General features: G+C 54.1%; 1 protein-coding gene across 4 annotated transcripts in view; it reads left to right on the top strand.

Annotated features, from left to right (window-relative positions):
• The window catches only part of SSH2 (slingshot protein phosphatase 2), a 105,105-nt gene extending 93,221 nt beyond the window's left edge, over window positions 1–11,884 (top strand). For 3 of the 4 annotated variants that reach the window (XM_030027621.1, XM_041126750.1, XM_030027619.2), the window contains 2 exons: window positions 3,220–4,066; window positions 5,369–11,884. In XM_030027621.1, the coding sequence (XP_029883481.1) occupies window positions 3,220–4,066; window positions 5,369–7,354 (2,833 nt within the window). In that variant the 3' untranslated portion in view covers window positions 7,355–11,884. The remainder of the gene's footprint in view (window positions 1–3,219; window positions 4,067–5,368) is intronic. The other variant, XM_041126751.1, reaches the window with a different exon arrangement.
• Window positions 11,885–12,823: the final 939 nt, after the last annotated feature.

Genomic DNA, 12,823 nt, shown 5'->3' with positions numbered 1-12,823 from the left:
TTAGCAACCTGAGGGCTCCTCCCATCTTATTCCCTGATCGGGTGCACCCACAGGATCTTTGTCCTCCACCTCTTCCCGTGCCTGCCATCCTCTCCCCCTGCTCCCCAAACGTTGACTGCCATAATGACCCTCTTTCTCTTTGAAAAAGCAGCCAAGTAGTATCGAGTCTCAGGATGGATCACAGTGGAATAGATACTTTAAGAAATTGTGCTCTTCTGGACTGAAACCCTTTGAGACAGACACCACACCTGCCTTTGGTGCCTCATGTGACACCAAACATGCTGCTGGCACCAGTTAATAAAGGTCAGTGCTTAACTCTGAGCTAGAGGTGACCTGACCAGTGTGGTGTGCTATGTAGCATTGAGCAGACTGGGAAATTGGATCTCACTGAGGTAGACTGGATGGAGGAAAAGGAGCTTTTCAGATGTGAAAAAACACACCAACATCCTTTGCAACATGTTGGTGAACACCTGGGAGGAGCCCTGGGCTGGTAGCAGCTGGTATATCACATCTTCAAGCCCTCAGCCCTGCAGTTGGTTTAGGTAATCTCTCAGTCTGGTAGTTGGTGGCACACCGGCAAAGCCACCCTGTACAAACATCTTGGTTAGGGATATTTCCCGCCCCCCCCCCCCCGTCTTCCAGTAATTTATTTTTCAGGAGGTAAATCTTTCTTGCTGCCATCATTTACATGGTGTGTGGCTCCCCTCCCACTCAAGCACACCACGGCTCCTGACCTACTCTGCAAGTCCCCATACAATGGCACGAACAGGATTACTTGTGAGGCTTTAAAAAATGCAAGAGCAGTGCGTTACATCTGTGTGTAGGGGACTAAAAAGCCTGCAGTAAATGAAGCTTCACTGAAGCAAGGAATGGCCTCTCCGTGCTGCAGGAATGGTCCCTCTTTATGCAGTTCCTCTCTCAGCTCCAAACTGCTTTTTTTGCTTTTTTTTTTTTTTCCCCTCTTTCTTGTCTGTGTTATTTAGCTTTGCCCTCTGGCCTCTGGGTGCCTTGTTTATTGGTGCGGTATTCCAGGACAGGTAAAAAAACAAAAACAAAAAAACAACAGATTCATGCTCATGTGACTGCTCCGGTTTCAGAGGGAAGGTATGTGAGGGCAGCCATGTGCTCGCACTATCTAGTTACGGTTTTGTGTTGGGGTTATAGCAACTGGGATATGTTTTCCAGCTGTAAAATGAAAACCCCCTGCCTGCTTTTAGTCACAACAACAAGCGTGTTTTGCTCTTTGGGACTGTCATACTTCCTGGGGTTAGTTAAACTGTCCCCCTCCCTCTGGTGATAGATACAGAAAGGCTGAGCCAGCCCTGTTTCTTTTATTAGTTATGGTAAGTTACAGGAAAACAGAGTTTGGGATCCCATATGCCTTGTGCAACTTGTGAATCAACAGCAGTAGTTTTATACCAGGGCCCGGAGAGCTGGCTGAAGCGTGGTGGGAGGTGTGGGGGTCGCCTGGTCCAAGGCCGGTGTGGACACAAGCTGGCCAGCCCTGGCGCTGCCCCCAGACCTTGTCCCATGCCTGGCACACCGAACGTGGGGTGCTGTGGGCTGTTCTCCCTGGTGAACAGGCTGTTCTCTCCTGGGAACGCTACCCAGGAAGGTCAAGAGGTGGCTGTGGGCTCTAGGAAGGGACATGGGTGGGCTGCCGTTCTCTGACCCTGTTTTTAGCACCTCTCGCAGATTGTAAGACTGGAGGAAGTGTGAGATTAAAAGTTAACACACCTCTCCCAGTGGTTGTTGACACCTGTTTTGATTCTCAGATCAAGGCTGTGCTAGGCAAGTTTTGTTTGTTCATGCACGAGGGTAATTTTGACTTTCAAAATCAGATGTGCAGCAGAGTGCTGGATTTGAACACTGAAGCAGCCAGGGTGGGAAGTGCCCTCAGAAAACATCAACAATTTCTCCCCAGGTTACATGAGCAGAGACATGGGAACTTTGGCATCCCATACAAAGCCTCAGCAACAGCCTGCCTCACAGACAAGCCTGGTTCTGCTGCCAGTGTCAAACTTTGCTCCAAAACCCATTAGAGACAGAGCACGTGCACCCCAGAGCAATGCCTTTTGGCCTCTAGTCTTGACCTTCCTCTCCTTTGAAAGGACCCGATTCTGCCCTGTGTCATACATGCAGGTTGTAGCTGACTGTGGGATTGGAAAGCTAAATGCGTGATGGATTATTTTCCTTAGCTGTTGGGCACCCACAGCTAAACTGGTACATTGTAATTAGTTCAATAGCATCTGTTAATTAATTTACTGCAGCCAATGGATGTGTCGGGGAGCGTCTGCTCACACTAGCAAGGGACTGGAGAGGTTTTGCAAGGTCTGCTGCAGCTCCAAGGACCTTTCTGTGGTATCTGCTCTCCTCCTAGGGGCAAACGGTGGAAGCACAGCCCTGTGGCCACGGTCACTCAGCAGGGCCCTCGCAGACATAGCTAGCTGGTGTGGTTTCACTTGGAGAAGTTGCCTCCTTTGCTCTCTGTAAACCCTAAGGCATGGGCCGGGTTGTTTGGCAGGTGGAGATAAGGAAGGTGGTGCAATGCCGCTGGCAGTTGTTTGGCCTTGTGACTGCTCAGACCTTCCTAAAGGGGCTTTCCAAGAGCTGAAGAACTCTTGAGCTTCCTTCCTGTGAAAGGCAGGTGCTGTTTTGGGCTGCTTGCTGACTGTCGAGGATGTCCTCTGTGTTTTACACACACCCATACCCACATCCACTCACTCCGCCCTACCCCCTTGGTTACCAGAGCCCAGTTATTGATCACGGAAGCTATTCAAAGAAGGAGTCACAAGGGAAATTGGATTTCATTCAGTGTCCGCCATCCACTCACGTCCAGGACTAGGGGACCCTGTCTCTTCTGGTCATTGCTGACCTGCTAGCAAATGGAAAAGTGCTTGTTGGCTAAGAAAGGACCAAATTCTGTAGTCAACTAAACATTGCGTTTGTTGAGTAGACTGATAAAATACTGCTGGGGAATGTGTGTGGAGCAGAATGGTGCCGTGGCATTTAGCTACTGGAAAGTGGCTGGTTATTGGATCAACTTCTCCAGCAGCAGGTTTGGCCCTGAACTGTTTAAGTGAAGCTGCAGTTGTGGTCAATGACTCCAGTATTTGGCACGGTTTTTCACGTAGGTTGCATCCTCTTACAACAAGGTGGGTCTGGCTCCGGTATGTGAAAACACCACTCAACATTTTCGTTTGCTTTTCTTCCCCACAGCAAACAGCGGCATAATAAACTGTGGCGCTCGCACTCAGACAGTGACCTCTCGGACCATCATGAGCCCATCTGCAAAACTGGGCTGGAGCTGAACAAAAAGGAGATCACCACCTCGGCCGACCAGATCTCAGAGGCGAAGACCAACGACAACCAGCAGCCGATGTCTCCTATCTACTCAGCTGAGCTAGACAGGGAGCAGCAGCTCCCAGAGGATGCGAACATGATCGAGGAGGAGATGTGTGTGAAGGAGAGAAGGATCCACCTAGAGTTTACGTGTCGAGACTTCCACGCCGAGCAGATGGAGGACAAGCTGAACCTGAACAATATCAATGGCTGTACGGCAGGTTGTTGTGTAGACTCTGTGCCCCCTGATAACTGCCATGCTTCTGAGGCCTTAATGCAGCTCCAGCACCCCTTGGAAATAACAGAGTTTCCCGATTTGACAGTGGACGATCTAGAAAAAGATGCCCTTAAGCTTGATATGAACGTGCACTTGGTTCCCATGGAAGAATTCACTTCATGCTTAAAAGACTTTCCCCAATCCCCAAATCAAAATTCCCAGAGTCTCCAACAGAATCCCCAGCCTGAAGTGACTGACCTCAGTACAGACAGGATTGATTTCTTCAGTGCTTTGGAGAAATTCGTGGAGCTTTCCCAGGAGAGCCGGTCGCGCACCTGCTCCCATTCCAGGACGGAAGAGCAAGGGAGTGGAAGGAACGGGGTCTCCAGGGTGCCCGTGCTGGAAGTGCCGCCTGCTGCAGATGGGGGTGCAGATGCTCAAAGGAACAGCTCTGGAAACTCTCCTCAGGCATCGGATGACTCTTCCACAGATGAAGAGCAACAAAAGGTTAAAATAACTTGCTCGGTGTTTTAGGAACTGCTGCTCAAACCTATCTGCGGGTAGTTCTCTTGCTGTGAGGTTGCTGTGGACAGGGGATTTTCTAGTCCTGGCATTCACTGAAGAGGGTAGCTGTTTGGGGAGTGATTGCTAGATGCTTCCCAATTTCTTCACTTTTAGATACTCACCCTTTTCTGCACTTTTTCCTTAAACATCTGTTTGCTGGCAGTGGCCAGGGCACTAGCTGAGGCAACCTTGACCTGACCTGCTGTGCTGCTCTCGTGAGAAACTTATTTTTGAGTTTTGCATCAGGAAAGCAGATAGGTGGGACTTGACCCACTAATGCAGCTGAACCCTGAACAGCCAAGGCCAGCCAGCATCCCAAACCTGTGCAAATATTTATCTGACTCGAGAAATCCACCAAAGAACGGGACAAAGCTGACACCTTTCCCTGATGGGGAAGCACCAGCATTGGGATAGTAAATCAAGGTAGATGTAGAGCTTCCGCTGCTGGAGAAAGAAAATGAGCTTGCCCAGGCCTGGGGTGGTGGGATCAGGGATGTCATGGCTCACTTCTCTCCTGGGTAGAAAGATGTTCCTGACAAAATTTAGTAACCTCTGAATTGAGGTACCTTTCTCTTATAATTGCTTTCCACTCTCCAGGACTCTCACAGGGATTGATGATATCCGGGGCCATCATTTTCTGGGAGCCTCTCTTATTTAAATTCCACGCTGCATTGCTTGAATCTTTTCCATCTCCATGTGAGGCAATAAGGCTTTTCCAGATATAATAGGCCAACGCTCTCTCCAGTGATTTGGCAGAAAGAGTGTCTGTGCGGATGGGGGAGCCTCTCTGGCCATTTTCCTCCGGGAAACCAGAGCATTTCAGCGCTCGGTCATTCTTTATGCTGTACTTCTTTTCGCTCCTGTACGTGAGCAGAATCTTTCATGTTTTCAGTTCAAAACTGCACTTCTAGCAGCATCAGGATTTCTTTTGTTAACTGGACTTTTCTTTATTCTAAAAAAAAAAAAAGGCTAAATTTCCCTTAGAATTAGTCACAACTAAATAAAAGTTCTTAAATCTCAGTCTAGGTGAAAATCCAGTCTGGAAGATGTTAAATGCAATCTCAGAGACAATTAAATTAATGCTTCTACGTTAGTGATCACGGCACTTGTAATGTATCCCCACACACTGGCACGTGCACTTTTTGTTCCTTTGGGGACGTGCACCCCCATTTCCTTTAAGCTGCTGCCATTTGCTCTACGTCAGCACAGCTGATCCATTTTGTCATTCTTGTTTCTGTGTTGCAGGAGGTCCCCGAGCTGCCTAGCACAGGCCATCTCACGAGATCCCACTCGGAAAATGCCATTTCTGTGAAGGAAATTATCACAGAGATTGAGTCAATCAACCAGGGAGTAGGAGCTGCCCAGCAGAAAGAGGGTTCAGCCAACCTCACCCAGACGCCAAAGAGGAACACGGTGCACGACCTGCCAGTGGAGGCAATTTGGGCATCAGAAAGGGTGGAACAGAGCGAAGGAGCCTGTGGGCACCAGGAAAAGGAGAAGGACCCTCTGCAAGCTGAGCAAGAAGCTGCCCCCTCCTTGCAGCTGTCTTCTGGTAAATCAGACCTGGAGGAAAGTAGCCCTGGGGGCGAGCAGCAAGAGCCTCATGGCTCCATCAATCCTGAGCCCAAGTGGTGCCCTGGTTCCGTCCGGCGAGCCACCCTGGAGTTCGAGGAGCGCTTGAGACAGGAGCAGGAGCACCAGCACGCATCCCCGGTCTGCATCTTACCGACCCGCAAGAACTCCAGGAACGATTCTCCTGCTGCCGAGCTCCTGCCGCGGGGGAAAAGCGAGGAGCCGCCCCTGGAGCTGGCTCCGGAGGGTGACAAGGCACGGGGTCCAGGTGCTGAGGAGCTGCCGCTGCCTCCTGGGGCAGAGCTGCCTGCAGGCAGACACTTGCCTGCACCCCTCGCCTCCCCTGCGCAGGAGTCCGTGCCTGCAGAGCCCAGCCCGGGGCAGGAGGGAACGGCACAAGAACGCAGGACGCTGGTCTCATATGATGGGACGGAGGAGCCACCCCTGCCCTCTGTCGTCCCAAAAAGAATTGAAATGGTCGAATACGCTGCCACGGTCAAGTCTGCAGAGCGCCCCGACGCAAGCTGCGAGCAGGGCAGGCTGCCTGCGGCCGTCCCGTCTTTAGATGAAAACTTGAACCCTTCGTTGTGCTCCGAGAAGGCACCGACCTGTCTCAGAGCTCTGACACTGGTAAATCTCTCACTGCCGGAGCACGCGGTACACAAGCAGGCTACCTTCACTGTGGGCAGCCCCACCGAGGAAGGTGGTGGGTTATCTGTTCACCTCAGTGCTGCTTCTCCCTCTGCCCAGGTGACCTCCACGCCTTCGGCCAGCCTTGAACGCTCTTCTTACCCCTGTGTAATTCACCTGGAAGGCGTCACTGAGCAGAGCACAGGTACAGACGATGAGCCGGTCACGTCGTGTGGCATTGAGGGAGATGCGACTCTCCCATTCAGGGACAGTCCCAAGCCTCTCTGCAGGGGGGGTGCCGGCACCTCGAGGCAGCTGAGCGGCGAGGACTTCACTAGCCAACGCGCTGAAAACGTGGACCTTCTGGACATCTCTTTCCTGTGTTACGGCCTCCCCCACAGCTCCAGCAGCCACAGCGTGGAGGAGCGCAGCAACAGCCCCGGGCTGGTCAAGCAGCGAGCGAAGGAAATAGAGGCTCGGATCCGGCACGCGGGGCTCACCACGCCCTCCCACATGAAACGCTCGGCATCCTTGGCCAAACTGGACTGCCTGGACCTCTCCAAGGACGACTTATCCGAGAGGCAGTCGGCCTCTTCTGATGCCAACCCGGTGCTTCTCACCTGCGTTGCCCTCGGTCGAGGCCTTCGCAGGGGGAGTTTGGAGAGGGGCTCGGAAAGCGCGTGCGGAAAGCATCACCTTTCCTCCCCTGAGCCCGCTAAGCATTTTGTGGAACAGCTCAGAACAGCCGAGTGCATTGCCCAGAGCAAGCCAGTGGAGAGGCCGCTAGCTCAGTACGCCAAAGAGTGCGGCTCCAGCCAGCAGAATTTGTTTTCCAGCGCAGATCCAACGTGGACTAGCTCCGAGGAGGGTCCTCCGCTGCTCCAGGTGCAGGTCCTGGACTCCTTGTCTCCAGCTCAAGGTCTGGCTGTCGCACCTCGGCAGCAGCACGGGAGAACTCACCCTCTGAGGAGGCTCAAAAAGACCAATGATAAAAAGCGGACAACCAATCCCCTCTACAATACTATGTGATCCTGAGCCCTCGGCTGTGATTTCTTACCGAGAACCCGTGGTGTTGCGTTCACGCAAGGGGCAGGTGTAATATAAGGAACATGCACTTTATTGGTTAATTTTATATATATTGTCATTTTACTGTTCCTGGCGCATGTAGGTGTGGGTTGGTTCTTCTGTGTGTGACTCTGACTGCAGGACTGTTTGGGTTTTTTTAAGTTTTTTAACTCAGATAACCTCAAATGTTCTTTTTTTTTTTTTTTTTTTTTTTTTTTGTTAGTTTGTTTTAAAAGAACACCTTTATCCTGCAAAAATTGATGTTGGCTTGCTTTGGCAAGGTGGAGTTTTTCTTAGAACCAGATCCTAGTTCCTAACTTGAATTTTCCCCATGCCTTGAAATGGTGCTGGGCAGTTGTTGGGGTGAGAGCCCCCATAAATGTGAAGGCTGTGCCAAGGTCCCCTTTGTTTGGCCTTTCTTTTCTGCAAACTGGAACTCCACAATGCTGGCAGATCACTCACAAAGCTGCTTCAGGACAAACTCCCGAGGCTCGGTTCAGCTGGTGCATCCCCAAAAGGAGCACACAGGGGTAAATATTCCCGACGGACGGGCTCTGAAAACCCCGGGCACCCTGGCACCGAGATCAGTGCTCACCTCCTGCTGGGGGTCATGCAGAGCCCCCCATTTTGTGGTGAGGTGGAGCAGAGTTCCTCCACGAGCTGCCAAGCTCACCTCTCCTCGGCTGCCCCAGACCAGCGGGTGAGAGGAGGAGAGCCCCCAAAGCCAGAGTGTTCTTTTAAAACAAACGTCTCGTTAGGGTTTTAACCCTCCCATTACTTGAATACTGCTGTGGGCCTATCCAAGTTCATGGCCATATCATCTGTCCTCTACCCTCCTGCTGCCTCCCCTCCACCCGAAAAGCTGTTCTTGTCTCGTGCTGCCTGAGTTTTCCTCTCCCCTCTGCCGTGCTCACAGGCACTTCTGGTCGCTCCCAAACCTAGAGGCTGTGTTAATTCTTACACGACGTATTGCCCCTACTGAATGCAAAGCTTTGTCCTCACTGCTGTCACTCCTAACACTCGGCCTGGAGGGAAGATCTTTTCTGGAAGTTTTTTCCTTTTCTCTTTTTTTTTTTTTCCTAAATTGTATATATGGTATTTATATAGATTTTTTTTTTTTCCTTGTTCCTACTTTTTTTTTTTTTTAAAAAAAGGGCAAGACTGCATTCTGTAAACTGGAAAACAAAACCACCTTACTCAAACTCAGTGCTGTTCATTGTAATCTGCACAGAAATGGGAGTGGATTTGACATCGTAAGCTGTCTTCCCTTTCCAAAAGTGAGCCTCGATGCCAGCCTTTGCCAAATGTGTCCCTTCTCCTCCAGTCCTGCGTGAAACCCCTGTTACCCCACTGTGGGAGGAGGACTGCCTATCTGCCCGTTTCCTTCCCGCTTGAAGCTGGATTTCAGAAGTGCCAGTCAGACGTGGAAAGCCGTCAGCCGCTCTGAGCCATTCTGCGGGTTCTTACTTCCCCAGAGAACCTGCATTTGAAGGGTCTGCTCTAAATTTCAGCAAATTATTTTCTGGTTCCCGAGCAGTTCGGCTAAATCAAAGCTCCTCGTTTCCAGCCGTGCGTATCAGCAAATTGTATGTGTGCTGTAGGAGTGGAGAGAAAGGCACTTGGCCGTGGCAGGAGAGCTCTGGGTCCTGTCTGCAGTCCCGTGGCAGAAGAGCACGTCTGAGCTGGTGCTTGGCTCTGGCCCAGACCTGCTCTCTGGGGAGGAGCGAAGCAGAGAGAAGATGCAGAATGGCTCCAGCTGCTGAAAGCCCAGCGTGGAGAGGACACAGGACACGGGGTGGGAGGAGCAGTAGACAAGGCCATGCTTAGAAAGCAGCACTGATGCTGCGGAGCCTTGCAGGCTCCAATGGGACAAGCTCATCTTGAGCCGGAGAGGAGCGCACAGCACCGGAGCGCTGTGGAGTATTGGGAAGCAGCGGGCGTCTGCCCTGGGGAAAGCGTGTCCGTAACCCCCCAGTTTGCCCGCAGCCAGCAGCAGAGGTTAGCCTAGCAGTTTGCAAGGTAACGCCAGCCTGGGGAGGAATCCTGCCTCGCTGTCCTCCTATAGATCCCAGGGATCTTCCCACGCTGCCTTGCAGAGCCCGTACTTGCAGCTTGCGTGCCCGCAGCCCGGGCATGGGGCCGTCAGCGTGTCTGTCCTTCTCCAGCAGCAACGTGCGCTTCGTCCCTCCCTTTCCGAGGAGCTTGAGCTCTGCTAGAGGGGGGTTGTCACCCGTGCTAGCTGCACGCTGGAGCGCAGCCCGAAGTAGCCCAGCAGGGCCCTGTCTTGGGTCAAATAGCACATCATCCCGGGCCATTTCAGTCACTAGAAGTCACGCAAGTCCCTGGCCCAGGAGGCCAGATACTTCTTTGGGACGCTGAAAGACATGTGGCTTCTCCTAGCCCGCTCCAGCTGGCTTCGGAGCTGAGCAGGCAGTGTAGAAAGGCCAAGTGGCTAATGTCATCTTGTGAAGGGCAATTTCAGTCCTTGCCTCCCTCACAAACCTCACCAGCCCCTGCTGCCTACCGTTCCTGACCCCAAGGACATATCTGCCTGCCCCTCGGCGGGCAGAAGGGATGGGGGGCCACCAAGCCTGCCCTGTGGTGGAGGGAGCGTGCTTGGCTGGCAGCGTGTCCTCGTGACAAGGATCTGCCTGGGAGGGGAAAGCCCCGTGTATAATTTGTTCCCTCGAGAAAGAGAGGAGGAGCAGGACGGGGATTGGGTTTCTTTGCCCAGCTTTCATCTCAGGAGAAATGCCCTGTAGGAAGGCTCTTCCATGCAGACCAGAATTGCTGCTTCCTTCCAATACTCTGCTGCTGTCTGGGTGCTTCAGCTGGAGAGAGCGGCAAAGGGGCAAAGGCCCTCGCAGGGAGGTGCTTCGCTGTCCCCTTGTCCTCGGCTCCAGCCCAGCGCAACTGTGGTTTTTCTCTGGGAAGCATGTGGACAGATGGAGGGAGTCTGGTTTTCTTACAGAGTTATGAAGGCCTTGGAGGTCTGGAGGCTCTGACCTGGGTGGCAGAAAGGGGAACGGGCTGGAGGGGCATGTCGCGTGCAGCTCTCTGGGGGTCCTGGGTCCTCCCCGGCCAGTGTCTGGGCAACGAAGCCACCAAACCCCTGGCATCGGAGGTCTCTGCCTGGAGGCGGTTGTCCCTTCTCCATGCTGGTGACTCGTGGGTGGGTGGTGGCTCGCTCCTGGTCCCCGTGGCCACCCCACGAGAGCTTCTTGTGACCCGCTGAGCACCCCGGGGAGCAGCATCTTCCCCGGACGGGAAGGAGCGGCACCTCCAGAGCGCATGGCAGCTGACAAGCCTTGCTGATAGCGGGGGGGGGGGTTAGGCGAAACCTATTGTTTTAAGGGCATTTTTGTACAAAGCAACTGTTCTTTTGGTCTCTTGCAAAGCCCTCTTGGAGGACGCTTTATTGTTTACATTGACTCCTGTACAATATCTCAGCCATCACCTCCCCCCTTGCCCGCCCCATCTCCGGCTGTACTGTAATGTGTGAGCCTTGCACAAACGGATAGCGTGTGCGTGAAACTGGTTTTTACACTGCGTTCTGTTGCACTCGATGGTGTGTGTGCGTGTGTGCGTGTGTCCGGTCTGCTTGAGAAGTTGTGACATGTACAAATCTCTCCCCTTTCGGCCCTTTCTTGGGGGTACGGTCCCAGCGGGTGGCAGGGGGGTCAGGAGGTGACGCCGTTTATGGCTCACTTGGGCGTCAAAGGGGACAGGGATTAGCTCCCTGCCCCTCTACCAGCAAAGGCCTGGTGGAAGGTAACCCACCCCAGCTCCGGCTGCTGCCGGGGTCCTCCTGGGAGGACCGAGCCGCTGGGAATCGGCGTGGGCACCGGGGCGCTGCATCTGCCCGGGGGCTCAGAGAGCCCCGCAGCTCTCCCAGCCCGGTGGCAGGAGGAAGCCATACCCACCACAGGTCCCCTGCTCCCGTCACGGTGTGTCCTGCCTTAATCTGGTCCTAGCTCCACGCAAACCCCCACGCTTCTCCCTAAGGGAGGGACCCCCCGAGCCCTTGCTGGTGTGGGGCAGAGGCAGGCGCTGGCCTGGCGCAGGAGGGGTCCGGGCTGGGCAGAGGGCTCTCGGTTGCCCTCCGGTAGCGTTGCCAGAGGTGCTAACAGCCCGCCCGTGCTGTAGACATCTCTGTTGGCACAAAAGCAGGTGCCGGTGCCTTTTCTTTTCCTTTATGGAGATGTGATGTCCGTGCACTGGTTTGTAGGGATCGCTCCGGGGTCGGGCAGTCCAGCCACACCGTGTGCTGGAGCACGAGCCCTCGGGGGCGGCTGGTGGTGGAGTTGCAAACCGGGGAGGGGAGCGCTTCTGTCCGCCCCTCCTGGATCTTCCTTGGTGGCTGGGATCGTCCCCTTTCCCCCTAAAGACTTTATGAACCGATGTGCTCAGCTGTTTTTAAATGTGAACTTGTGCACTGATGTGCAGATTCAATGTTCTTGTTACCGAATGAATAAAGTTTTATTTTGAAGATGACACAGGCGTGCTGCCTCCTGTTTGGGATCGGAGCTGGGGACGATGAGTGATCCGCGCTGCCGTCGGAGCACGGGGCGGCACCGGAGGTCTGGGGAGCCACAGCGGGGTTGTTCATTTGTGTCCGCTGCCAGAAGCATAGATGGACCCATCCTGTCCCAAGTGATCTGTGCAGGGTCCAAGGAGCTGTGCTCCTAAGCCAGATGCTCTTCCAGATCCTGCTGAGATTGCAGGCAAGATGCCAGGGGTTGTGAATGTAAAATTTTTGGGACGCTGTGGGTGCGCTGGCTGCACCGCTGCCGGCAGAGGAGCTGTAGGGAGAGTCGTGGGGTTTAAGCTCGAAGCGGGATGCGACGTTTTCGCAGGGACCCTGGACCAGACCCACCGTGGCCGGCCAAGGAGCCGAGCCAAATCCAAGCACCGAATAACCGCAACACAAGAGGATCTCTGCGTCGCGAAACAGCCCATCGCAGGCGAGTTGATTTTGCTCCATCGTGTCCCCTGTCATGGCAAGAAAGCGTGGCACAGAGGTCTCTGCGGGCTGCCTCTGGCCTGCCCGGCTGCGGGGAGCGGCGGGGCTGTGAGCAAGGGGGTCCAGAGAGAGCCAAATCCCCCAGAGCTCAACCTCGCCTTCCCTGCGTGAAGCTTCCCGGGCTCAGCGGGCACCGGGGTGTGGGGCCGGGGTGCAGGACCATTGCTGCAGGGCATGGCGGGACTGGCGGTGTCCCTGGGGTGCCCCATCCCTTCCCGGTCCCCCCAGCACCAGCTGGGGAAGGGCTTCCCAGGGCCTTTTCTCCGCTTGCTGGGGATGTGGCTTGGAGTTGGGGACATAGGACACGGGGCTCGCTCTGTCCCCAGGCTCCGAGGGCAGAGCGAGCCAGGGCCACGGTGGGACAGGGCAAGCAGGGGGTGCCTCTGCAGCCCCCCCTCCCTCCCTGCCAC

The sequence above is a fragment of the Aquila chrysaetos genome, chromosome 10 (genome assembly GCF_900496995.4).
Source record: "Aquila chrysaetos chrysaetos chromosome 10, bAquChr1.4, whole genome shotgun sequence".
In the NCBI taxonomy this organism is placed as follows: Eukaryota; Metazoa; Chordata; class Aves; order Accipitriformes; family Accipitridae; genus Aquila; species Aquila chrysaetos.
This window is presented reverse-complemented; position numbering and strand designations above follow the sequence as displayed.